This window comes from Mesoplodon mirus, assembly GCF_964341445.2.
Source record: "Mesoplodon mirus genome assembly, chromosome: 15".
NCBI classification, from domain to species: Eukaryota; Metazoa; Chordata; class Mammalia; order Artiodactyla; family Ziphiidae; genus Mesoplodon; species Mesoplodon mirus.
Genome location: NC_138991.1, coordinates 52,622,836 through 52,650,724, shown reverse-complemented (window position 1 = coordinate 52,650,724; position 27,889 = coordinate 52,622,836). Strand labels below are relative to the sequence as shown.

General features: G+C 47.2%; 1 protein-coding gene across 3 annotated transcripts in view; it reads right to left on the bottom strand.

Moving 5' to 3' along the window:
• Positions 1 to 27,889, bottom strand: part of ABCC6 (ATP binding cassette subfamily C member 6) — a 63,567-nt gene that overhangs the window by 11,043 nt on the left and 24,635 nt on the right. For all 3 annotated transcript variants that reach the window (XM_082643650.1, XM_082643651.1, XM_082643652.1), the window contains 11 exons: positions 27,355 to 27,501; positions 26,395 to 26,482; positions 24,202 to 24,277; positions 22,360 to 22,486; positions 22,027 to 22,203; positions 19,650 to 19,817; positions 18,716 to 18,890; positions 17,372 to 17,447; positions 14,988 to 15,108; positions 13,234 to 13,441; positions 866 to 1,176 (listed from right to left, as the gene is read on the bottom strand). In XM_082643650.1, coding sequence (XP_082499776.1) covers positions 866 to 1,176; positions 13,234 to 13,441; positions 14,988 to 15,108; positions 17,372 to 17,447; positions 18,716 to 18,890; positions 19,650 to 19,817; positions 22,027 to 22,203; positions 22,360 to 22,486; positions 24,202 to 24,277; positions 26,395 to 26,482; positions 27,355 to 27,501 — 1,674 coding nt within the window. The remainder of the gene's footprint in view (positions 1 to 865; positions 1,177 to 13,233; positions 13,442 to 14,987; positions 15,109 to 17,371; positions 17,448 to 18,715; positions 18,891 to 19,649; positions 19,818 to 22,026; positions 22,204 to 22,359; positions 22,487 to 24,201; positions 24,278 to 26,394; positions 26,483 to 27,354; positions 27,502 to 27,889) is intronic.

Here is a 27,889-nt window from a genome sequence, read left to right as displayed (position 1 = left end):
AAGTAAACTATTCCTTTGGTCACAGTGATGAGCTCAGGGATGACACATGCCTCATGAAAGGCCAATCAGAATCTTCCCTGGGATGGATGTGTGAATGCTGAGCTGGAGAAAAGTTGCTTTGTGTCGGGGCTTGCTGAGGTGGGAGGCTGTGAGTATAGGGTTGCAAGGGGGCCATCAGACCTGCCCCTGGAAAAGGAGTGTGTGCAAAATTAGGCCAAGCAGAGCTGAGCCAGTTCTTAAATATTAGCATGGATCAGAATTACCTGGAAGGTTCATTAAAACCCAGATTTCTGGGCCGCAGCTCCATAGTATCTGAGTCAGTAGGTCTTGAATGGGGCCTGAGAATGTGCATTTCTAACTAGTTCCCAGGTGAAACTGATGCTGCTGGTCTGATACCACACTTCAAGACCCACTGAGGGAAGATATGGAAAGAGTGACAGCGTCCTAGTGAGAGCTGACCCCCTGCACCCTGGGAGCCTAAGCCATTAAATTCTGTTCTTGTGTTTAAGCTAATTTAAGTTGGTCTCTGGTTCTGGCAACTGAAAGAGTCGAGCCTAATACAATGGTCTTTGAGAGCTTGCAATGCCTTCTTGGTTTCCAGATCACTGAGGAAGAGATAGCTGATTTCAGCAACAGCAGCAGGATAAACTGTTAGACATTAAGAACTTTGATGTGAACATTTGGGAGACAGAGAGGAGAGTAAGTGTTAGAAACAGACCGTGTTGTCTCTGTCTCCAAGAATTCGTCTAGGGGCAGCTCCTAGATGTCCAGCTGGGCAGAACCTCTTACACTGAGTCCTGCCCAGAAACGGGACTGGTGGAGGTGACCTTGGCTGGCCCCAGGAGCCTCTCCAACCTCCCCTTACCTGAAACCCGGCATAGAGGAGCAGCAGTGGCAGGATGGCCACGACAGCCAGTGGGGTGGTCACTGTCACCACGAGGGCAACCTCCAGGAGTCCGAAGGCATACATCAGTAGAGACCGGAGCTTGTCTGGGATGTCCACATCTACTATGTCTGTCTCTTTGGAGAAGCGGTTCAGCAGGTTCCCAATGGGCGTCCGCTCAAAGAAGCCAATAGGAGACTGTGCTACGTCCCACAGGAGCCCCCGGAAGAGCAGGCTGGATGCCCGGATCCCTCCTAGGAGCACTGTGGCCATGGAGGCAAAGAGCCCGATTGCTGGGGAGAGAGAAGGGGTCAAGGCATAAGGGCTGGAGATCCCCATCACCCTGTGGTGGCTATATTATGAACTGGCCACCCTGATTTATCCTTTGATGGGACCACCACGCAGTGGGTTAAATAGTGTCTCCCCCCAAATTCATGTCCACCAGGAACCTCAGAATGTGACCTTTTTTGGAAAGAGGGCCTTTGAAGATGTTATTAGTGAAAGAGCTTGAGGTGAAATCCTGGATCTAGGGTGGCTTCTAAATCCGATGACTAGTGTCCTTATAAGAAGAGGAGAGGACACACAGAGACACAGAGAAGAAGATGATGTGAAGACAGAGACTGGAGTGATACACCCCAAGCCCAGGAATGCCAAGGATGGCTGGCAACCAGCAGAAGCTAGGAGAAAGGCATGGGACAGTTTCTCCTTCAGAGCCTCCAAGAGGGACCAATTTTTGTTGACACCTTGATTTTGGACTTCTGGCTTCAGAACTGTGAGAGAATAAAAATTTCTGTTGTTCTAAGCTACCAAGTTTGTGGTAATCCGTTTTATGGCAGCCCTAGGAAACTAATACACCCCCTTCCTCCCAATGCCAATCTGTGTGCTTGGAACAGAGCTGACTTCACTCTCTGTTTCTGGGGTGGGGCAAATTTCATCCCTAGCCAATCCGAACCACTGGTTCAGATTGGTTCAGGGGTGAACACATGACCCAAGTCAGGCCAATGAGACCTGGGACTTTGCTGGGACTTCTGGGAAGAGGTACTCACGTTGTGGGATACTATGTTAGCACCAGGGGAAGTAGCCTGCCTGGACAGGAAGCTATCACAGAGGAAGAAAATGAAGCTAATCTTCCAGCATTTGCTGGACCCCTGGATCCAGCCATACCTCAAGCTAGTTGCCTATGGATTCCAGTCCCACAAGCCAATAAATTATCTTGTTGCTTAAGCTAGTTTGAGACACATAGTTTTAAATAGTTAGTATATTATACCTGTATAGTTTGTAGCTATATTAACCTCAAATAGAGCAGACTTTAGAGTAAGGAAAGTTATCAGGGATAAAGAGGCGCATTACATAATGATAAAGGGGTCAGTTACTCAAGAAGATAACAATCCTTAATGTGTATTGCCTAACAACAAGGCATCAAAATATGTGAGGCAAAAACTGATAGAACTGCAAGGAGAAATAAATGAATCCATTATCACAGCTGGAGATTTCAACACCCCTCTATCAGAAAAGGCAGAAAATCCAGCAGGCAGAAAATCAGTAAGGACAGAGATGAACTCAACAACACCATCAATCAACTGGATATAATGGACATAAACAGACCACTTCATCTAACAGCAGCAGAACACAAATTCCTAAGCTCACATGAAACATTCACTAAGGTAGACCACAATTCTGGACTATAGAATACACCTTAACAAATTTAAAAGAAGAGAAATTACCATGATGAAGAGTAGCCCCTGCTCACCGCAACTAGAGAAGCCTGCGTGTAGCAACAAAGACACAACGGAGCCATAAATAAATAAATAAATAAAAATTTAAAAATTTTTTTAAAAGAAGAGAAATTATACAATGTCTGTTCTCAGACCACAGTGGAATTATACTAGAAATAACAAATACCTGGAAAATCCCCAATACTTGAATATTAACACATTTCTAAGTAACACGTGGGTCAAAGAAGAAACCTCGGGCCTCCCTGGTGGCGCAGTGGTTGAGAGTCCGTCTGCCGATGCAGGGGATACGGGTTCGTGCCCCGGTCTGGGAGGATCCCATATGCCGCGGAGCGGCTGGGCCCGTGAGCCATGGCCGCTGAGCCTGCGCATCCGGAGCCTGTGCTCTGCAACGGGAGAGGCCACAACAGTGAGAGGCCCGCGTACGGAAAAAAAAAAAAAAAAAGAAGAAACCTCATGAGAAATTTTTAAATATTTTGAACTAAATGAAAATAAAAACATAACTTACCAAATTTGGGGCATGTAGTGAAAGCAGTACTTAGAGGGAAATGTAGAGCACTGAATAAATATATATTAGAAAAAAGAAAGCTCTAAAATCCATCGTCTAAGCTTCTACTTTAGGAAACTAGAAAAAGAAGAGAAAATTGAATCCAAAGTTAGCAGAAGAAAAGAAACAGTAAAAATTATAGTAGAAATCAGTGAAATTGAAAACAGGAAATCAATGAAACCAAAGCCTAGTTCTTTGAAAAGATCAGAAAATTGATAAGCTTCTAGCCAGGCTAAGAAGAAAGAGAGAAGACACAAATTACTAATATCTGAAAAATTTTTTAAAGGGACATCACTACAGATCCCATGGATATTAAAAGTATAAAAAAGGAATACCACGAACAACTCTATGCCCATAAATTTGATAACCTAGGAGAAATGGACCAGCTCCTTGATAGACACAATCTACTAAAACTTATGCAAGAAGAAATAGACAATCTGAATAGGCCTATAACTATTAAAGAAATTGAATTGACAATTAATAACTTTCCAAAACAGGAACTGCCAGTCCCAGATGAGTTCACTAACAAATATTTAAGGAGAAATTATACCAATTCTCTACACTCTCTTTCAGAGGGTTGAAGCAGAAGGAATACTTCCTAACTTATTCTATGAGGGCAACATTCCCTAATACCAAAATCGGACAGACAGTACAAGAAAACTGTATAGACCAATATCTCTCAAGAACGTACATGTAAAAATCTTCAACAAAATATTAGCAAATTAAATCCAACAATGTATGAAAAGAATCATACATCATGACCAAGTGGAATTTACCCCAGATATGCAAGGCTGCTTCAACATTTGAAAAATTGGGACTTCCCTGGTGGTCCAGTTGTTAAGACTCTGCGCTCCCAATGCAGGGGGCCCGGGTTTGATCCCTGGTCAGGGAACTAGATCCTGCATGCCACAACTAAAGATCCCACCTGCAACAATGAAGATCTTGCACGCGGCAGTGAAGATCCTGCATGTGACAACTAAGACCCAGCGCAGCCAAATAAATAAATAAATATTTTTAAAATCTGAAAAATCAATTAATGTAATCTATCACATCAATAGGCTAAAAAAGAAAAATCAACTGATCATATCAATAGATGCAGAAAAAGATTAGACAAAATCCAGTACCTATTCATGATAAAACAAATAAATAAACAAAACACCCCCCCCCCAAAACCTCTCTCAGTAAAATAGGAATAGAGAACTTCCTCAACTTGATAAAGAATATCTATTAAAAACCTAATGGTGAGAAGCTAACCTAATGGTGAGAAGCTTGGTGCTTTCCCAATAAGATCTGGAACAAGGCAAGAATGTCCCCTCTTACCACTCTTCTTCAATACCCTGCTAGAAGTCCTAGTTAATGCAACAAGATAAGGAAGTAAAAGGTTTGCAGATTTCCAAGGAAGAAATAAAGCTGTATTTGTTTGCAGATCACATGATCATCTATGTAGAAAATCTGAAAGAACTGACCAAAAACTCCTGAAACTAATAAGTGATTATAGCAACATTCCAGGATGCAAGGTTAGTATGAAAAATTCAATCACTTTCCTATATGCCAGCAATGACCAAGTGGAATTTGAAGTTAAAAACACAATACCATTTACCGCAATACCATTAGCACCCCCTAAAATGAAATATCGAGGTACAAATCTAACAAAATGAGTATAAGATCTATATGAGGAAAACTACAAAACTCCGATGAACAAATTCAAAGAACTAAATAGAGGTATATTCCATGTTCATAGATAGGAAGGGTCAATATTGTCAAGATGTCAGTTCTTCCCAACTTGATCTAAAATTCAATGCAATCTCTATCAAAATCCCAGCAAGTTATTTTGTGGACATTGAAAAATTAATTATAAAGTTTATTTGGAGAGGCAAAAGATCCAGAATAGTCAACTCCGTATTGACGGAGAAGAATAAAGTTGGAGGACTGACACTATCTAAATTCCAGACTCTGCTAAAAAAAATAAAAACCACAATAATCAAGACTGTGTGGTGTATTATGGGGGGTGTAGCCAAGATGGTGGAGTAGGAAGACCCTGAGCTCACCTCCTCCCACAGGCACACCAAAATTACAACTAATTACACAGCAACCACTAATGAGAAAAACGAGAAGACTAACAGAAAAGATCTTCTGGAACTAAAGATATGAAGAATGAAGCACAACAAGATGGGTAGGAGGGGCAGAGATGCAGTATAGTCAAGACCGACACCCCTCGGTGGGTGACCCATAAATGGGTCAATTGCAGAGATTCTCCCCAAAGAGCATGGTGTCTGAGCCCCACATAAGGCTCCCCAGGAAGATGAGCCCTTATGGGAAAATGAGCCCCAGAACACTTGGTTTTGAAGACTAGACTTTCCGGAAAGCCAGGGGGCTGTAGGAAATAAAAACTGCATTCTTAAAGGGTGCACAGAAAAAATGAATGTTCGAGACACAGGGAAGAAGCAGTAACTTGAAAGGAGCCTGGGTCAGACATACCTGTTGATCTTGGAGAGATCCTGGAGAGCCTTCTGGATAGGCAGGAGGCAACTGGAGTTCACCCTGGGGATACAGATGCTGGCAGCAGCCACTTTGGGTAGCTTGTTTTACCACAAGGACACTGGTGCTGGCAAGTGCCACATTGGAATACTTCCTTGAGCTTATTAGCCTTGGGACCTGGCTCTGCCCGCTAGCCTGTTATCACCAGTAGTGGGATGCCTCAGGCCAAGCAGCTATCCAGGTGAGGACAGCCGGCTGGCTGCCTTAGGACTGCCTGAGTGTCCAGCCACCCCAGGACCCAGCCCCACATACCAGTGCACTGGCACTAGCCCTAGGAACCCAGGGACCCTGCAGTCAGCTGTTAGGACCCAGCCCCACCCACTGGCAGGCCAACACCAACTCTGGGACACCCAGGGTCCTGAATCCAGAGATCCCAGGACCCAGATCCACCCACAAGCAGGCTGGCAGCAGCTTTGGGATACCCCGGACCCCACAGCTAGTCCTGTCAGCAACTGACCTCACCCAGCAGCAGGCCAACATTAGATCTGGGACACCAGCCCTGCAACCAGCCACCCTGGGACCCAGCTCCACCCATCAGTGGGCCAGCACTGGCTTTGGAACCCCTGGGCCTCTGCAGCCAGCTACCTTGTGACCTGGCCCCACCACCAGTGGGTAGCAGCCTCTGCACAAGGAAGGGCCTGGCAACCAACCAGACTAGGGATCAGCCATGACTATCAGACCACCCACAGTAGTCAGCCCACTACAACAGAAGGGTCCATGCATCCCACATAGGGGCAGTCCTAGAGCACATAGCTCTGGTGACAAGAGGGGAGTGTGCAGCTGGGAAATACAAGATGTCTCCTACAAAAAAGCCACTTCTCCAAGATTGGGAAACATAACCAACCTACCAAATACATAGAAATAAAAAGAGGGAATTAGGCAAAATGAGGTGACAGAGGAATATGTTCCTAATGAAAGAACAAGGTAAAACCCCAGAAGAAGAACTAGGTGAAGTGGAGATAAGCCCCAGTAAAGAGTTCAAGGTAATGATCATAAAGATGCTCAAAGAACTTGGGAGAAGAATAGATGAACACAGTGAGAAGCTAGAAGTTTTTAACAAAGAGAAAATATAAAGAACAACTAAACAGAGCTGAAGAATACAATAACCAAAATAAAAAATACACTAGGAGGAATCAACAGTAGATTAGATGATACAGAGGAACAGATCAGTGAACTGGAAGACAGAGTAGTAGAAATCACTCAAACTGAACAGGAAAAAGGAAAAAAAAAAAGAATTATTTAGGAGATCTTTGGAACAACAACCAAGGGTACAAACATTCACATTATAGGGGTCCCAGGAGGAGAAGAGAGAGAAAAGGGCAGGGAACATATTTGAAGACATAAGAGTTGAAAACTTCCCTTACCTGGGAATAAAAGCAGACATCCAGGTCCAGGAGTACAGTTGCAAATAGGAGAAACCCAAAGAGGACCGCACCAAGACACATTGTAATTAAAATGGCAAAAAATAATGATAAAGAGACAATATTAAAAGCAGCGAGGGAAAAGCTACAAATTATGTGTGAGGGAACTCCCATAAGGCTATCAGCTGACTTTTCAGCAGAAACTCTGCAGGTCAGAAGGGAGTGGCACTATATATTAAAGTAATGAAAGGAAAAAAACTACAACCACTTTCATTCAGATTTGAAGGAGAGATCAAATGTTTTACATACAAGCAAAAGCTAAAAGAATTCAACACCAAAAGAACAGCTTGACAAGAAAAGTTAAAGGGAATTCACTAAGCAAAAAAGGAAAGCCCACAACTAGAAATACAAACAGTACAAAAGGAAAAATCTCATTGGTAAAAGCAAATATACAGTAAAAGTGCTAAACTGACCACATATAATGCTAATAGGAAGATTAAAAGATGAAAGTCATAAAATCATCTATATCCACAATAAGTAGTTAAGGGATACACAAAACAAAAAGATGTAAAATATGATGTCAAAAACAGTAAACGTGACAGGGAGAGAGAAAAAACAGCAAGGTTGTTAAATGCTTTCAAACTTAAGAGATCAACAACTTAAAAAAACCACACATACATGGATTGCTATATTTAAACAACATGCTAACCACAAATCAAAAATCTATAATAGACACACACACAAAAAAAGAGAAAGAAATTCAAAAATAACACCAAAGATAGTCATCAAATCACATGGGAAGAGAACAAAAGAAGAAGAAAGGAACAGAAAAGAACTATAAAAAAACCCCAAAATAATGAACAAAATGGCAGTAAGTACATTAAATGTAAATGTACTAAATGCTCCAATCAAAAGACATAGAGTGGGGCTTCCCTGGTGGCGCAGTGGTTGGGAGTCCGCCTGCCTATGCAGGGGACACGGGTCCGTGCCCCATTCTGGGAGGATCCCACATGCTGCGGAGTGGCTGGGCCTGTGAGCCATGGCCGCTGAGCCTGCGCGTCCGGAGCCTGTGCTCCACAACAGGAGAGGCCACAACAGTGAGAGGCCCGCGTATCACAAAAAAAAAAAAAAAAAAAAAAGACATAGAGTGGCTGAATGGATATTAAAAAAGACCCACATGTATGCTGCCTATAAGAGACTCATTTTAAACCTAAAGACACACAGAGATTGAAAGTGAGGGGATGGAAAAAGCTATTTATTCCATGCAAATGGAAATGATTATAATAGATGACTATGAACAATTATATGTCAATAAAATGGACAACCTAGAAGAAATGGACAAATTCCTGGAAATGTACAACCTCCCAAGACTGAACAGGAAGAAACAGAAAATATGAACAGACCAATTACCAGGAATGAAATTGAATAAGTAATAAAAAAGAAAAAACCCAACAAACAAAAGTCCAGGACCAGATGGTCCAGACTCTTTAGAGACGAGTTAACACATATCCTTATCAAACTATTCAAAAAATTGCAGAGGAAAGAACACTTCCAAAATCACTCTACAAGGCCAGCATCATCCAGATACCAAAATCAGACAAAGATAAAACAAAAAAAGAAAATTACAAGCCAATATCACTGGTGAACATAAATGCAAAAATTCTCAACAAAATATTCGCAAACCAAATTCAACAATACATTAAAAGGATCATACACCATGACCAAGTGGGATTTATCCCAGGGATGCAAAAATGGTTTAATATCCACAAAGCAAGCAGTGTGATACACCACATTAACAAACTGAAGAATAAAAATCACACGATCATCTCAATAGGTATGGAAAAACCATTTGACAAACTACAACATCCATTTATGATAAAAATTCTCAACAAAGCAGAGGGAATACACCTCAACATAATAAAGGCCATACACAACAAGCCCACAGCTAACATAATACACAGTGTTGAAAAGCTCAAAGCATTTACTCTAGGGTCAGGAACAAGACAAGGATGCCCATTATCACCATTTTTATTCAACATAATATTGGAAGTCTTAACCACAGCAATTAGACAAGAAAAAGAAATAAAAGGAGTCCAAATTGGAAAGGAAGAAGTAAAGCTCACCATTTAGAGATGACATGACACTATACATAGAAAATCCTAAAGATGCCACCAAAAAACTACTAGAACCCAACAATGAATTCAGTAAAGTTGCAGAATACAAATTTAATATACAGAAATATGTTGCATTTCTATACACTAACAGTGAACTATTAGAAAGGAACTTAACAATCCCATTTACAGTTGCATCAAAAAGAATAAAATATCTTGGAATAAATCTAGCTAAGGAGGTAAAAGACCTTTACCTGGAAAACTGTAAGACACTGTTGAAAGAAATTGAAGATGACACAGATGGAAAGATATACCATACTCATGGATTGGAGGAATTAATATTGTTAAAATCCTCATACTACCCAAGGTAATCAACAGGTTCAATGCAATCCCTATCAAAATACCAATGGCATTTTTCACAGAATTAGAAAAAATAATTCTAAAATTTATATGGAAACACAGAAGATCCTGAATGGCCAAAACAATCTTGAGAAAGAAGAACAAGGCTGGAGGTATCACACTCCCTGATTCCAAACTATATTAAGAAGCTACAGTCATCAAAACAGTATGATACTGGCACAAAAACAGACACACAGATCAATGGAACAGAATAGAGAGTCCAGAAATAAACCCACATTATATGGGCAATTAATCTACAAAAAAATATGCAAGAATATACAATGGGGAAAAGACAGCCTCTTCAATATTACTCAGCCATAAAAAGGAAGGAAACTTGGTCATTTGTAGAGATGTGGATGGACCTAGAGACTGTCATACAGAGTCAAGTAAGTCAGAAAGAGAAAAACAAATATTGTATATTAACACATATATGTGGAATCTAGAAAAATGGTACAGATGAACTGGTTTGCAAGGCAGAAATAGAGACACAGATGTAGAGAACAAACATGTGGACACCAAGGGGGGAAAGCAGGGGGTGGGGGTGGGGGTGGGATGAATTGGGAGATTGGGATTGACATATATACACTCATATGTATAAAATAGATAACTAATAAGAACTTGCTGTATAGCACAGGGAACTCTACTTCACTGTACAGGAGAAACTAACACAACATTATAAAACAACTATACCCCAAATAAAAAAAAAAAAAAAAGACATAAGGTTGGATTGGATTAAAAAAAAAAAGACAGCCTCTTCAATAAATGGTACTGGGAAATGTGGACACTATATGCAAAAGAATCAAACTGGTACATGCAAAAGAATCAAACTGGACTACTTTCTCATACCATATACAAAAATAAATTCAAAATGGATTAAGGGCTTAAACATAAGACCTGAAACCATAAAACTTTTAGAAGAAAACAGGCAGTATGCTCTTTGACATTGGCCTTAGTAATATTTTTTTGGATATGTTCCCTCAGGCAAGAAAGCAAAAGCAAAAATAAATAAATGGGACTACATTAAACTAAAAGGCTTTTGCACAGTGACATAAACTATCAAGAAAATGAAAAAATCAGCCTACTGAATGGGAGAAGTTATTTGCAAATGATATATCTGATAAGGGGTTAATATCCAAAATATACAAATAACTCATACAACTCAACATCAAAAAAACAACCCAATTAAAAAATGGGCAGAAGATCTGAATGGATATTTTTTCAAAGATGACATACAGATGGTCAACAGGTACATGAAAAGATACTCAACATCACTAGTCACCAGGGAAAGGTAAATCAAACCACAATGAGATATCATCTCACACCTGTCAGAATGGCTATTATCAAAAAGACAACAGATAACAAGTGTTGGTGAGGATGTGGAGAAAAGAGAACCCTCATGCACTGTTGGTGGGAATGTAAACTAGGGCAGCCACTATGGAAAGCTGTATGGGGATTCCTCAAAAAATTAAAAATAGAACCACCATACAATCCAGCAATTCCACTTCTGGATATGTATCCAAAGAAAATGAAAACACTAGTTTGAAAAGATATATGCACCCATATGTTCATTGCAGCAGTATTTACAATAGCCAAGATATGGAAGAAACATAAGTGCCCACTGACAGATTAATGGATATAGAAGAGGTGGTATATATACAATGGAATATTCCTCAGCCGTAAAAAAGAAATGAAATATTGCCATTTGTGACAACATGGGTGGACCTAGAAGGTATTATGCTAAGTGAAATAAGTCAGAGAAACACAAATACTGCATAATTTCACTTATATGTAGAATCTAAAAAACAAATGAACAAGCATAACTAAATGGAAACAGAGTCATAGATACAGAGAAAAAACATGTGGTTGCCAGAGGGGAGGAGCAAAATAGGTGAGGGAGACTAAAAGGTACAAATTTCCATTTGCAAAATAAATGGGTCAGATGTATGAAATACATAGTGTGGGGGAATATAGTGAATAATTACATAATATCTTTTCATGGTGACAGATCGTAACTAGACTTAGGTGGTCATCATCTTGAAATGTAGAGAAATATTGAATTGCTATGTTGTGTAACAGGAACTAACATTGTGTTGTATGTCAATTATACTTCAAAAACAAACAAACTCATAGATCAGATTTGTGATTACCAGAGGCGGGGGAATGGGGGGAGGGGGAACTGGATGAAGGCTGTCAAAAGGTACAAACTTGCAGTTATAAGATAACTAAGCACTAAGAGTGTAATGTACAACATGATAAATATAATAAACACTGCTGTGTGTTATGTATGAAAGTTGTTAAGAGAGTAAATCCTAAGAGTTCTCATCACGAGGAAATGTTTTTTCTATTTCTTTAATTTCGTATTTATATGAGATGACGGATGTTCATAAACTCACTGTGGTCATCATTTCATGATGTATGTAAGCCAAATCATTATGCTCTACATCTTAAACTTACACAGTGCTGTAAGTCAACTATATCAAAAAAACTGGGAAAAAATATTATGGTATAGAACTCAGGAAGAAAAGACTCTGTGGTATTGGTGAAAGAACAGACAACTAGATCAGTGAAACGGAGATGAACAGGTGGAGTACAGAGAATTTTAGGGCAGTGAAACTATTCTGTATGATACTGTAACAGTGTATATATGTCATTATACATTTGTCCATCCCACGGAATGGACATCCCAAGAGTGAACCCTGATGAAAACTGCAGACTTTGGGGGGCTTCCCTGGTGGCGCAGTGGTTGAGAGTCCGCCTGCCAAGGGGACACGGGTTCGATCCCTGGTCTGGGAGGATCCCGCGTGCCGCGGAGCGGCTGGGCCCGTGAGCCACAATTACTGAGCCTGCGCATCTGGAGCCTGTGCTCCGCAGCGGGAGAGGCCGCGATAGTGAGAGGCCCGCGCACCGCAATGAAGAGTGGCCCCCGCTTGCCACAACTAGAGAAAGCCCTCGCACAGAAACGAAGACCCAACACAGCCATAAACAAACAAACAAACAAACAAACAAATAATTATTTTAAAAAACAAACAACAACAACAAAAAAAACCCTGCAGACTTTGGCTAACTAGGATGTGTGGATATAGGTTCATTTGTAACAAATGTACCGCTCTGGTGGGGGGATGTTGGTAATGACGGAGGTTGTAGATGAGTGGGGAAATCTCTGTACCTTCTGCTCAATTTTGCTGTGAATGTAAAACTGCTCTAAAAAAATAAATCTATTTTTCAAAAAAGGAAGAGAAGATGGGAGGAGATGACGGTGGGGATGTGATGCAGGGCTCTACCTCCTCTGGGGGCTTGGGCTGGGGTGCTGGAAGTCCCCAGCAGTCAGACCTTGGGGCTGTCCTCAGCTTGGGAGAGGGGCAGAGTCCAGTGGACCTGCTGCCCCACCTAAGTGCTCAGCTGCCCCAGCATCTGGAGACCAAGATTCTGCCTTTGCTGATGAGGCTGGAAGAGACTCTGAGGCTTCTGTAAAAGTAGGGATGTGTCCTGTCCCCCACTTCCCCAGCCCCATCTTAAGGATGCAGGTCTGTGTTTGGACCCAGGACATTTGCACAGATATTCAGAAAGGACAGGGTGAGCCAGGGAGGTGCGGGCGAAGGAGCCCTGAGAAACCCTCGGGTGGAGCTGGAGGATGGAGAGCGAGGAAGGCTGGCAGGGGTACCTTGGAGGCAGCCCAGGAGCCCAAAGACCCAGCCCCGCAGGGCTGCGTGAGTCTGCCGTCCGTCCACAGTGGGGTCATCTGCCCACAGGCTCAGCCAGTAGCCACGGCAGAAGGAGGCCACTTGCTGGCAGAGGAAGAGGAAAAGGGCGTGGAGGCAGAGCGGGGTGCCCACAGCTCGTAGGTAGGTCAGGTACATGGTAGCCTTCACCTGTAGCACACGTAGGAGAGATGGGGGCAGAGAGACACCCCAGGGGGAGAGAGGAAAGGCCAGGTGGGGCTCCCAAAACTTGCCAGTGGGGCAGGTGGAACCACCATGCAGTACCTCCCACCTGGAGCATCCTCTCCCCTCCAGGCCCGCCCAGCCTCAGGACCCCCTTCCTCTATGGCTCCCAGATGGCAGTGGGAGCCTTAAAGGGGACAGGCTGTGGCACTTTCTGAGTTTGGAGTGATTTATTGAACACCTACTATGGGACAAGCATGTGTCTCCATCCTCATCATAATTCCCACCTGACAGATAGGGAAACTGAGGCACAGAGAGGTTAAGCCACTTGTTTAAAGTCTGGTTCCTACAAATCTGAAATTCTCCATGCAGCTGCAGCTAGAGTGAACTTTTGAAAACATCCACTTGCTGTTGAAAACATCTTGTTGTTGCTAACCTGCCCTGGACTTTCTCTTGCTCTGAGAAGAAATTCTAAACCTCTTGTACACTCTTTCACCTTACCATCTACGCACCATCCGCTGGTTTCATGGGATCCCTTCCTTTTCTCTGGCACCCTAAGCGCCTTCTCACCTCAGAGTCTCTGCCCCTGCTGTTCCCTCTGCCTGGAATGCTCCTCCCCCTGCCCTTTCCATGGCTACTTCCTTCGCATCCTTCAGGGATGTCAAATGTCACTCCTCAGAGCATCCCATCCAGGCAGGTCACTGATCCTCGGTCGGTCCCTGTCTCATCACTTTCTTTATTTTGTTTATAGCATTTATCACTACCTGATATCACCTTGCTTATTAGCATAATTGTTTTCTCACTCTCTCCCCTGCCCCCCCCCACTAGCCTGCAAGCTCCACCAAGGCAGAAACTTTGTCTGGCACACAGTGGGGGTTCTGTAAATGTCTTCTGGATGGATGAGTAGGTGGATGGTTGAGTGGGCAAATGGGTAGGTGGGTGGGTGGATGAATAAATGAGTGGGTCTGTAGGAGGGTGGGTGCATAAATGAGCGGATGGATGGATGGATGGGTGGCAGATGGGTGGATGGCTGTGTGAGATGGATAGAAGAGTGAGTAGATGGGTAGGTGGAGGGATGGGTGAGTGGGATGGATGGGTGAATAGGTGGAAAGGTAAATGGATGGATGGATGAATGAGTAGGTAGGTCGGTGAATGGGTGGGGGATGGGTGGACAGAGCAGCATAGGAGAGAAGAAGTAGTACAAGTTTCAGATTCAGACTGCCCTAGGTTTGAGTCCCAAGTTGGTCACTTGCTAGCTGCGAGAACACAAACCAATGTCTAAACTCTTTAAGAACCCAGTTTCCTCATCTCTAAAATGGAGTTATCACCATCTGATTTTAGGGTGGTTGTGGGCATTAAGAAGTATGAAGTATCTAGAATCTTACGTGGCACATAGTAGGTGTTCAATAAAGGTGAGTCGTCCCCCCAGCCCCGTCCCCCCCCTCCAAGTGCTGTATCTCTTGGGAGGTCCTGAGTCCCCGGGGGCAGCAGTGGCAGTGGATGTGGAGGGGGGGAGGGAGCAGTGGGTGGTTACCCTGCCATATTGCATGCTGTCCTCTCCTTTTGGCTGTGCTGCCCCCTCAGGATCATCTAGGGGAAGCCCTGTCTGGGCCTCGGAAGTGGCGCTGTCCTTCTCAGGGACTAAATTCACGGACCTGTCATGTAGAGGAAATGAGGACAAATCAGTGTCTCTCTTCGTGGGGTGAACACGCCCAACCCTCAGGGCCACTGGAAGCCACTGAGCCACTCACTCTCTCATTCATTCATTCAACTAACGTACTGAGCACCAACTAGGTGCCATGCCCCAGTCCTCCCTCTGTGGTGCCCAGCTAGATGCCACCTATCACCCCAGAGTCAGGCAAGCCTGTTCTTCGGACGCCATCTCACTGAATGAACTTATTTGCCAACTTTGGAACTTGGTTTTCATTTTGGTCTAAGCTTTGCTGCAATCATTTTGCACCTGCTGCTTATTCTCAGATTTGTCAGTCCAGGTTTGCAGGAAGTCAACTTTGCACAATTCAGATGCTGAAGATTTCTTGAATGTTCCTTTTATCTGTGGCTGAGTAGGCTGACAACCTTAAATGTGAATTACCATCTGCTAACTGTGAAACCATGGGCAGCTGGCAATCTCTCTGTGCCTCAGTTTCCTCAGGTGTAAAATGGGGATAATCTATGTCTCTCTGTCTGCCTATCTATCTATCTATCTATCTATCTTTCAATCAATCTATTTATTCACCTATCCATCTTTGTGATATTGTGATTTATGTTAAGAAATATATACTTGGTCTTTGACCCCATCCCTGGCACAGAGTTCCTAAAACCCTTGTAAATTCCTAAGTGATAAGAGCCCTAGGAGCATCTTTTGTTCTACTGAGGTGACTCTGGGTGGGCTCCTGGATGGCTCCTGGTTGGGGGCTGGTCACCAGAAAGACTAAGCCATGACTAGAAGCTTGGAATTTTCAGCCCCACCCGCATTCTCCAGAGAGGGAAGAGGGGCTAGAAATGGAGTTAATAATGGATCATGCCCACAGGAGGAAGCCTCCATAAAACCCCAACAGTATGGGATGTGGGGTGCTTCCAGGTTAGTGGACACATCCACATACCCAGAGGTTGATACACCAAGCTCCACGGGGACAGAAGCTCCTGCATGTGGGACCCTCCCAGACCTTGTCCTGTGACTCTTCATCTGGCTGTTCTGTCTCCTTTGTCACATCCTTTAATAAACTGCTAAATGTACGTGTTTCCCTGAGTTCTGGGAGCTGTTCTAGCAAATTACTTGAACTCGAGGAGGGGGTGATGCAAACCCCCAATTTGTCCCCAAGTAGGAGACCTACTACTTGCAATTGGCATCTGAAGTGGGGGTGAGCAGACTTGAGGGACTGAGCCCTTAACCTGTGGGGTCTGACATCTCCAGATAGACAGTGTCAGAACCGAGTTGTGGAGAATTGCTTGGTGTGAAGGTTTGCAGGGGGCAGGGGGCACCCATCTGGTGTCAGAGTGAACGCTGTAGTTGTGTGAGAGTAATGGAGAGAAAGAGGGAAGACTAGCAGGTTTTTCCAATACAATATTTATCTACCTACATCTATCTGTCTGTCTATGAACTCTACCTATCATCTATCTATCTATCTGTCTATTCATCCATTCATCATCTATCTGTTTGTCTATCTGTCACCCTATTTGTCTACCTACCTACTTACCTCTCTACCTATTATCTACCTATCTGGTCTTACTTGCACTGTGAAGACGGTGGGCCGGTCCCGTGTGTGGCCCAGGAGTACTCTGGCTGGCTAGCTGGGATGGGAGGAACTGGGCCCAACCTCAGGGACCGAGGCCCTCCGGTTCCCCCCGTAGTTCCCTAACAGCTGGCACTTAAGCTCACACTCTCTGGCTCCCAGTGGTCTGTTGTTCTGTTTCACAAGGTCACTTTCCATAAAAAGGGAGAGCACAGGAGTCCAGCTATGGCCTGGCTAAAGGGGGCTTGAGAAAAGGGGACAGCAGGCCTCCTCCTGGGGGCCCCCACCAGCACCAAGTGATGCTGATGTCCTTCAAAGCATGAATGACAGGGCCTGGCACGGACATTAACAACTATGGCGTGGATCCTTCTTTGGAGCTGGCCCTGCCCCACTCCAGCCATGAGACAACTCTGATAAACTTTAGGGGATTCATCACATCTGAGGGCAAACCGGTCATCCTGTGAACAGAGCATGTGGGGATTTAATCATTGTGGCTAATTGATTGTCAAATAGTCTCTGGTGAATCATCCCACAGCTGAGCCCCATGGTGGGTCTTAAGCAGATGTTCAATCCAGAATGGTTGTGGCCGCCCCCTACCTGCCTGAGATGCAGGTGGTGACACAGCCGCCTTGCTTCAGCCTCAGCTTTTGTGCCCTCCCCAAGCTCTGCACCAGAGCAAACTCACCTCTCTGGTCCACCCTCAGGCCTCCCACCTCCAGCAGAGCCTCTGCGGTCCTTGGCACTGGCCGGGGGTTCTGTTTCTGCAAGGTCAAGGGAGCCGTGTCACTCTATGGGGGTCGGTACCTCGGGGTCGGGATGCCAGCTTTGACACCCACTGGCTGTGCAGCCTCCACTCGCTGAGCATCCATTTTCTCTGATCTGCCTCCTCCCCCCTCTCTCCATCCTCCCTGGGTTCTTCCAGGAACATTATTCATTCATTCATTTATTCACTTGGCAAATATAATCAAGCATCTGCTATGAACTTGGGGTTGGGAAACAGCAGTAAACACTGCACATAGTCCAACAGCTCGGGTCTCCCCAATACCCTTGCATAAGCAATTTATTGTGTCTGCACTGTTCTTTTCCAGGTAGCTCTCACCCAACCTCAGGTGTCATCTCCCCCAGGGAAGGACCCTCCTGCCCACCGTCCCCCAAGCCGGGAGGGTTCCACCTTCGAGCTCCAGGAGGTTGACACTGTGAACCAACACAGGGTTTTTACCGGGGTGAGCCAGGGCTCAACAGAGGAGGCAGAGACTGGGACGGGGGACCTGGCTGTGAAACCGCCTCTGTCATGCAGGGGCAGCACACAGCCTGCAGTTGGAGGTTCAAAGCCCAACACTGCCACCTATGAGCCAGGTAAACTTGGACGAGTTCCTTAACTTCTGGGCCTCAGTCCTCATCTATAAAATGGAGCTAAGTACAGTACTGACCCATAGGGGCTAAGTAGTGACTAAATGAGTGAATGGAGAGACCCCTGGCTGTTCTTTATCACTCACTGTGGCTGTGCTTGGACCACTGACTTCATTTCCAGAACATTGTCATTTTTCCAGTGGGCACTGTGTTCTCTGGATTAGTAGAAGCCCTAGCTGGCATGTTGGGGGCCTCTGGCCTCAAGGCACCAAATGACCTCTTTGCTCAGTCTCTGTAGCAGTTTCAAGCACAGACCCTGGAGTTGAACACACCCAAGTTCTAATGTGACCTTGGGCAAATTATTTAACTCTCTTTGGCCTGAGATGCTCATCTGAAAAGTGGCAGCCACAATTGCAGGTGTCTCCCAGGGGTGTTGTAGAGACCAAATGAGACAATGCATGTTTATAGAAGCACTTAGCACAGCCCCTGGCTCATAGAAGGTGCCACTGGCTCTTACTGGGGGATGGGTGGCCTTGTGGGAGAGGCATCTGCCTCCAGGCCTGGGCCTGCAGGGAGGGTATGGCCAGAGTGCTCCACTCTGGCCAGTGGGATCTGTGGAACCTTCTCCCCAGGGGTGGCAGAAGCCAGGCACAGAGAACCAGCAAAGCCCAGCCAGTACCTCCTTCTCCTCCATCTCCTGGCTGTCTGGCTCCATCCAGAAGGCCCGCCAGGGTCCCCTTCCTGTGCAGAAGCTCCTGGAAGGAACCCATCTCTACAATGGCCCCATCTTCCAGCACCACGATCCAATCAGCCTGGGGCAGGACGTGGAGCGCATGGGTGACGAGAATCCGTGTCTGGGCAGGAAGGGATGGAATTTACACTCGTGCGCTTGACCACTGTTCCAGAGCTGGGGGAATGGGCCGGGAGTGTCCTGGGGCTCAGAGTGGGGAAAGCTCTCCTTCTTGTGCTCCTGCCCTTTTTCTCAAAAATAGCATCTCCCAACAGTGGAATCAAGGGACTCCTTCAAACTGTCCCGAAACCAGAAGACACGGAGTTCAACTGAACCTGGCCAGTGACCTGAGGCAGAGCTGTGGTAGTTTAACCACAGACCCAGAAGCAAGAAATGACTGCTCGGACTTCCCTGGTGGCGCAGTGGTTAAGAATCTGCCTGCCAATTCAGGGGACATGGGTTTGATCCCTGGTCTGGGAAGATCCCACATGCCACGGAGCCACAAAGCCCATGTGCCACAACTACTGAGCCTGCGCTCTAGGACCCATATGCCAAAACTACTGAAGCCTGTGCTCCGCAACAAGAGAAGCCACCACAATGAGAAGCCCGTGCACCACAATAAAGAGTAGTGCCCGCTCACTGCAACTAGAGAAAGCCCGCGCAGCAATGAAGACCCAGTGCAGCCAAAAAAAAAAAGAAAAGAAATGACTGCTGCTGTGAGCCACTGACATTTAGGGGTTGTTTGTTATGCAGCATTGTCACAGCAAAAGCTGACCATTACAAAGAGGAACACTGGATTCATGGAGCATGGTGGTGAGCAGACTTGGGTTAGGACTTTCTCTGCCTTTGCTCTATGCCCTCTGAGACATTTTCCCAAACTTACTGTTCCCTGGAGCAGCCCACCAGGCCCGATGACCTGTTTGAAGACATGCTGGCCGACATGGGCATCCAGGGCTGCCAGAGGGTCATCCAGCAGGTACACAGCAGCCTTCCTGTACACAGCCCGGGCCAGGCTCAGCCGCTGCTTCTGGCCCCCAGAGAGATTCATGCCCTGTGGCCATAAGAGAGAGACAGGGGCCTGCGTCTACACCTGCTGGGTGAAGCAGTATGACGGGGGCCGGGTCTGCTCATCAGAGTGAGCTATGGCTCATGGTGCCTGTCCTCTAGGGCCACCTCCAGCTTGAAACACTTGCTCTCAAGCCAACATCCCCTCCAGCTTCCACCCTGCCTGGCTTCTCCCCTTTCCAGACAAGCTTCCTGCACCCACTGCTCCCTCCACTTGAGTCTGGCTTCTGTTCCCATTTCTCCACTGATGCAGCCTTCCTCAAGGACACTGTTCACTCCCCTGTTGCCTAATCCAGTGGTAGCTTTTTAGTCCTTATGTTCTTATTTTCTTTCCTTCTTTTTCTTTCTTTCTTTTTCTTTTTCTTTCTTTCTTTTTTCTTCCATTCCCTTCCTCCCTTCTTCTCTTCCTTCCTTTTGTTCTTTCACTTATTCATTCATTCCACTCATATTTACTGCATGGCTATCATGTACCCAGCAGTGTTCTAGGCTCTGGGGACACAGCAATGAACAAAACCTCATCCCTGCTTTCATGGATCCTTCACTCTAATGAGGGTGGGGTGGGAGAGAGATAATCAATAAACAAACACATAAAATGTTATCACCTATCAGATGGTGTTATACACCATGAAGAATAATAGAGCAGGGGAAGGGTGTAGGGTGTACTGGTGTGAGCAGGGTTGCTGTGCTGGGTAAGGTGGTCAGGAAAAGCTACTCTCCACTAAGAGACTTGACGGGATGAACCATGTGAACTCCTGAGAAACAGCTTTACAAGCAGACAGAACAGCAGGTGCAAAGGCCCTGAGGTAGGAGCATACTTTGGGTGTTCAAGGAACATCATGGAGATCCATGTGGCTGGAGAGAAGCAGGAAAGAAGGAGTATGATGGGAGATGAAGTTGAAGATAACTGGGGTCAGGTCGTGGGGGCGTGCCTTGTCAGTGATGGTCAGCACTGTGGCTATGACTCTGAGGGGATGGGGAGACCTGGAGGGTTCTGAGCAGACAAAGGACATGAACTGACAGGTCTGAAAAGAATCCCTTTGGCTGCTGCACTGGGATTAGCCTATTAGGGGTGAGGACAGAAACAAGGAGGGCAGCCAGGGGCTCCTGCAGCAATGTGGGGAGAGCTGATGTGGGGACTGGAACATTCTGGATCTGCCTCCAAGGTGGATCCAACAGGATTTGCTGACGAATTAGATGTGGGTATAAGAAAAAGAGAGGAATCGAGGATACCAAGGTTTTGCATCTGAGCTCTGGAAGGATGGAACTTCCATCACCCAGGATGGGGCGAGCTTCGGGGGAGGAGGTAACGGGAAATCACGTTTGGTTTAGGATGTGACACAGCTGGACAGACGTAGCCGGCAGCAGGCACCCACCTCCTTCTGAAACCCCTTTCCCTTGACTGCACGATGCCTCATCCTCCTCCCTAGATGTTCCTTCTCAGCTGATCTCTCTGGCTCCTCCAGACCCTTTCCAGGGCCCTCTCCTCTTCCCTAGAGGAAACCTCACCCATTTACTTAACTTAAACTTCCACTTTTCCACTCTCAATTCCCTAATCTGGAGGTCAGCAAGTGTTTTCTGTAAAGGACCAGAAAGTAACTACTTAAAGCTTTGTGGGCACACCGCCCCACCCCCACTGCCCTGGTCTCTGTCACAACTGCTCATCTCTGCCCTTATCGTGCAAGAGCAGCCATGGACCACAGGTAAATGAATGTGCATGGCTGGGTCCCAATAAAACTTTATTTACAAACCCAGACGGTGGGCCAGGTTCGACCTGTGGGTCATAAGTTGCCAATCCCCACCCAACCCATAGCTCCAGATGCATACATCCTGTTTATTGGACATCTCTGCCCAGACCCTTTGGTGAGGTCCAGAGAGGGGAAGCAATTTGACCAGTGTCACCCAGAGAGGCAAGGCAGGAGCCTGGATCACCTCATTCCCAGTTGTTGGAGAACCCCTCACCACCAAGCCCTGCCACATCTCCCAGCCTCTCCTCAGTCTCTGTTTTCAACCATTCACTCATTAATAACTATTTATTGAGCACCTGCTATGTGCTTGGCTCTGAGCTGGGCCCCTTTTCTCCCCTACCTCCCTGCCCCCCCCCAGTGACCTTCCCACCACACCACCCACAGGTCAGGGTGGCAAATGGCCCTCAGCCGCCATGCCTCCCTGGCCCAAGAAGGCCCAAAGACCCTCACCTGCTCCCCAGTTTGGGTGTGGACTCCTGCAGGGAAGCTGCCCACGTCTGGCCACAGGGCACAGGCCTCCAGGACCCTCTCCAGCCACGGCAGGTCCAGCTCCTGCCCGAAGCACACGTTGTCTACCACGGACATGTTCTGGACCCAGGCCTCCTGCGGCACGTAAGCCACTGGACCCTAAAACACAAGGAGGCTGATGGGGACGGAGGAGGAACGGTGGGAGCTGGGCTCTTGGTGGCGGTGGAAGGCAGCAGGGAGCTCAGCTGTGAGACGGGGAACAGGGAGGGGCAGAGACGGGGACATTCCAGCCAACAGGCAGGGGTGCGGCCTCACCTTGATGCTCACGGACCCCTCCACCTTTGACAGCTCCCCAAGGAGGGCGGAGAGCAAGGAGGACTTTCCTGCCCCCACTGGACCGACGACAGCCAGCAGGCAGCCCTGGGGCACCGTGAGGTTGATCCTGGCAACACAGAAGGGGTGACGTTTCCCTGGGTAGGATTCAGCCCGAGTCTGTCTGGGTGAACCCCAGACAGAGCCAGCCTTGGCTGCTGATGACACACCTGGGGTGGGGGCGCCGCTAAGAGGATGTCTGGGGGCCATCCTTCCCTCTCCCGATCCCTGTCTGGCTATGCGAGCAGCCATCCTGTATGTGATCGTACATGTGCCCACATACAGGCACGCACATGTGTATGTGCACACTTGCATGCATGTACACAGATGCACACATGCAAGCACACATGGGGCACATGTGTCTGTGCACACATATACTACATACACAGACTGCACACACACAGATACACACCCTCACACAAGTGCACATATTCACACATGTACACACGGACATATGCACACAACATATACAAAATCCATGCACACACACAAACATGCTCTCACACACGCCCGTGCATACACACACGCATGTACACCCGTGTGTACACATGTACCCGCACCACACAGGGTTTACTGGGCAGGAGGTTTAACCAGCATCTCCTCTTGCCCAGGTCATTGCCACAAGCTCCTCACCACTCTTCCTGCTTCTGCCCTCGCTCCCCGCCCCTTTCTGTGTCATGCAGTCTTGTCCTCCATGCATGGGCCCAAGGGACCTGTTCAAACCCAAGCTGGCTCATGACACTCTCCTGCTGAAGCCCCTGGCGGTTCCTGTTTCACTCAGGGTAAAAGCTGAGGTCCTAACAATCATGAAGGACACCCAGCATCCCATTGCTGCGGCCATGCTGACTTCCTGCTTCCTAAACACACCTGGGGGGATTGTGCCCTGCAGGTGTCACGTGGCAATGTCTAGAGACACTTTCAGTTGTTATCCCTGGTGTGGCTGCTGCTGGAATCTAGCGGGTAGATACTGGGGGTTCTGCTAATCATGCTACAGTGCACAGGACAGCCCCCATGACAAAGAACTATCCAGCCCCGAACATCATCAGTGCTGAGGTGGAGAATCCTGGGTCCAGGCATACTCCTGCCTCAGGACCTTTGCACTTGCTGTTCCCACTGCTTAGAAAGCTCCTCTCCCAGACACGTGCAAGGCTCATTCCTTCCCCTCATTTGACCTCTGTTTAAATGCCAAGCCTTCCCTCACTGCACACACCCCTCCTTTGACATCGTGCTCTGCCCCCCGACCCTGATTTCTCATTCGTGCACCCCCCCACCCCCCCACCCCGATCAGAACATCAGCATCAAGAGCACAGGGTTCTCATCTGTTTTCTTCACTCTATTCCCAGTTCCTAGAACAAGACCTGGCACATAGCAAGTGCTCAATGAATACAATGAAATGAGCAAATGACAAGAAACACAAATACGGCCCCAGGTGTTTTCTTTCCCTTCACAGGGAGTTTTGGGGTTGGCTGGGGCTTTCTGCCATAGAGACCCAGCCAAATAGTTGGGGGCTGGAGGTGACAATGACCAGTCTGACACAGGAGGCACAGAAGCACCCACAGCTGACTGGGCCGGGCCTTGGGGCAGTTCTTGGCCAGGCTTCCCTTGGCATCATCGTGACCAGCCTGGGGACCAGAGAGCCATCTCCTCCCTGTTGGGTGAGGCTCAGATGCCCTGTTCCCCCTCCATGGGCAGGAGCTCTCCCTTTCCCAGCTTTCCCAGCTTTCCCATCCTCCCCAAGTTCGTCAGCGGAAACAGGAAGGTTGTCACCAGGGAAACCACCTGTACCTGTGCAGGCAGGGAGGGCTTTCCTGGGACCAAGCGAAGGTGCCTTCCTGTATTCTGATGTAATCCTCTCCAGTGGCTGCAGGGCATTAAAGACCAGTTATAAGAGATGCTCCCGGCTGGCCCCTCCTCTAAGAGACCCCCAGGCAACAGGAAATCTCTTCCACTAAACAAACTGTCCCTCCACTCACTGGCTTGTGTGTGACCCTGTGGTGGTCATATTTTCTCCCTGCCGGATGGTTATACAACTCAGGGGTCGGCAAACCATGGCCCAGGGGCCAGATCCTGTCTGCTGCCTATTTTTATAAAGTTTTATTGGAACACAGCCATGCCCATTCATTTATGTAGTGCTATGGCTGCTTTCACACTACAAAGGCAAAGGTGAGCAGTTACAACAGAGAACAAAGGGCCTTGGAAAGCCTAAAATATGTACAATTGGGTCCTTCATAGGAAAGGTTAGTGGGCTTCTGATACAATTTATCACCTGATCTGGGACTCTGGAGAGTGAAGGGAGTGTTATTAATTGCACTGGGACCACAGATGTAACCAGGGACATATGGTCTCCCTATGTCCCTGGGTCTCAGATGTTTTATCTATATAATGAGGGAGGAGCCAGATTTAGTGGTTTTGGACACTGAATACACATTTAGAATCACCTGGAAAGATTTTTTAAAACACAGAGCTCTCCATGGCTCAGCCCAAACCAATAAATGAGAATTTCCATGGGGGTAGGGCCCGAGAATCTTACATCTAATGAGCGGTTGACACCCATTGACACCCCCTGGACTGGATAGTCTCTAGGGGAGGGTTGCAGACAAAATGCAGGAGGTCCAGTTACATCTGAATTTTGGATAAACAATGAGTACTTTTTTAGGATAATTATGCTGCCACATATTGCATGGGAGCTACTAAGACTAAACCTATTTTCTGAGTATGCGAAATTCAAATTTAACTGGGAGTCCTCTGTTTTTCTTTGTGAATCTGGCTACCCTACTCTGGGGTCTTGTCCTTTCTTAATGGTCTGGGGTGTGGGGATGCTTCTCCATTTCCCCATCTGTAAAATGGGTGGGTCGTAGAGGTATCCATCCCATAGTGTTGTGGTGAGGAGTGAGGGGGTCACCGCTAAGTAAAGCACTTTGAATGTGCTGGCTCGTGGTAAATACTTGGTCAACATTAGCTGTCGGTGTCTGTGTTAATCTCACTGTCACACACCTTTGGGGGAACAGCAGGGACTGAGACTGCGGGGGGCGGTATGAGGCTCTGGCCGCAGGCAGGTGACCAGGTGTGTCAAAGTCATGACTCAAATAACCCTCAGGGGTCTCTGGTCCAGGGTCCATGGGGCCCTCCTGTGGGGATAAAGGCACGACATCACGGACCCTAAGCTATTTATTGGGCAGCTCCTGAGACCTGGGACCTGCTATCTTTTGGTGGCCCTCAGGGTGATCCTGGTGGAGGTGGGGTGACACAATGGGGAACGGAGCTGGCAGTGGGGGAGTTACTGCCCAGGGCCACACAGCTGGGCGAGGCAGACCTGGGATTTGAATGCAGAGCCCACCTCTGAATGCCCGCATCACACTGATTTGGCTGAACAAAGCTTTGCCCAGCTGAAAACGTGCCCAGAGCTGTGAGGAGCCGAGGAGCCTCAGAAAAAGCAATTTTGGGTTATTTAGAGGCCTCTTTGCTGACTTCTTTGGGGTTTTCTCCCAATAATAATTCTAATTATAACTAAAATGCACTGAATGCTGACTTTGTGCAGGGCCCTGCTCTAACTGCGATGCTTCAAAGGACACATTTAACCCTCATAACAATCCTATGCAGAGGTGCTGTAATGATCATCATGTCCATTTTGCAGATGGGAACACTGAGGCTCAGAGAGATTAATAACTGGCCAAGGTCACCCATGTTGGGGTCAGTGCTGGAGCTAGAATTTGGATTCAGGCACCAATGTCACAGGATATACTTCTAATCACCATGTGGGTGATTTCTAGGTAAGCAGCTTGATACTTTCTTAGGTACAAGGGGAGAGTCCTTACATGGCATCTGTTTCCTAGTCACACGGCCGATGGCCTGGTCTGCACATGCCAGCACATGCCGGCAGCCCCTCAGCTGGGATCCTGGCATTCCATCTGTGGGAAGGGGGAGCCCTGCTGCTCCCCTCATCCCTCCCACCCCCTTCCTGCTGAACTCAGCTCTCACCACATCTGCAGGACCTTGAGTCCACGGCCTCAGGGTCAATTTCTTCCAGGCAGAGGAAGGCAGCCAGACGGTCAAAGGACACTCGGGCCTGGAAAAAACCAAAGCCCTAGGTCAACTGTGCCATAAGGGCAAAAAAAGAACTCAGATGTCGGGTGTCAGGTGCCTCAAGATGGTGGGAAAGCTTCCGGACTACCAAGTCCTACACATTTGCAAGGCATCAGCACAAAGCTTTCTAGGTCACGGAAAACGATGCACATGAGGTTGGCACAATGAGGTAGTGGTGACCTCCCACCTCCTTGCTTCCATTCTGCAGACCAGACCCGGGAAGCGGATGGTGGCTTTTCCAGTTGGCCGTCATCAGGAATGATTGCAAACTTTGTCCACCTGGAGGCACCCTCTCCACTCCCAGCCCCAACCCTATCTTCCATGATGAAAGGATAGTTAAATAGGGATGGCTCAGCTGGACCAATTTTCTCATTTTCATCACACGGTGTGAGTGCGGACAGTAGAGGAAGAGAAATGAAGTGAAATTGCTTTGTATAAAAAGGGAACCAGGGCCTCCCTGGTGGCGCAGTGGTTGAGAGTCCGCCTGCCGATGCAGGGGATACGGGTTCATGCCCCGGTCTGGGAGGATCCCATATGCCGCGGAGCGGCTGGGCCCGTGAGCCATGGCCGCTGGGCCTGCGCATCCGGAGCCTGTGCTCCGCAACGGTAGAGGCCACAACAGTGAGAGGCCCGCATACCGCAAAAAGAAAAAAAAAAAAAGGGAACCAGACTGAATTCTTGCATGTGGAATTGCTGGAAAGGTGAGGCTGCCTATTTTGAGGATGTTTGCTGGCATCTTCCCGCTGTTCCCGGTGCCCTCCCGTCTCTTTCCCTGCTTCGTTTCCTTGCCCCGGCACAGCCTGCTACACCCCTACAAGGCTCCTCCAAGACGGCCTCCCCTCCCTGCCACCTCACCTGGACGACGGAGTGGATGGAGAAGGGCAGGAAAGCCTGGGCCTTGTTGAGAATGTTGAGGACCGTGAGTGTCACGAAGGCCTTCTCAGCGTCCATGGCATTCTCCTCGGCTACCAGAGTATGGACAGCAAACACAACCAGTGCCACCTGGGTGGGAGACACAGGAGGTGACATTGAGCTGCTAAACATGGCCAGGAAAGGCAGGCCAGCTGTGGTATCTCAAGGGTCCTTGTGGCCACACTTGCCACTTGGGAATGGGTTCCTCTCCACCCAGATCTCCCCCCAAATTCTTCTACTGATGAAAGGAGTTGCACGCGTGTGAACCCTGTTCTAAGAATCAGAAACTCTTGGTTCCAGGCTTTGAGGGACACCACAGTTTTCCATCTTGGTGGCATTTTTGCGGTTCTAGACATGGGTGGAACTTGTGACTCTAGACTCTCTTGGAAGATGACTCTGAAGTTGCAGGTATCAGCAGCCACGGAGGGCTCTAGGTCCTGGTGGCATTTGTAGTTCCGGATGTCACTAGGGGGTGGTT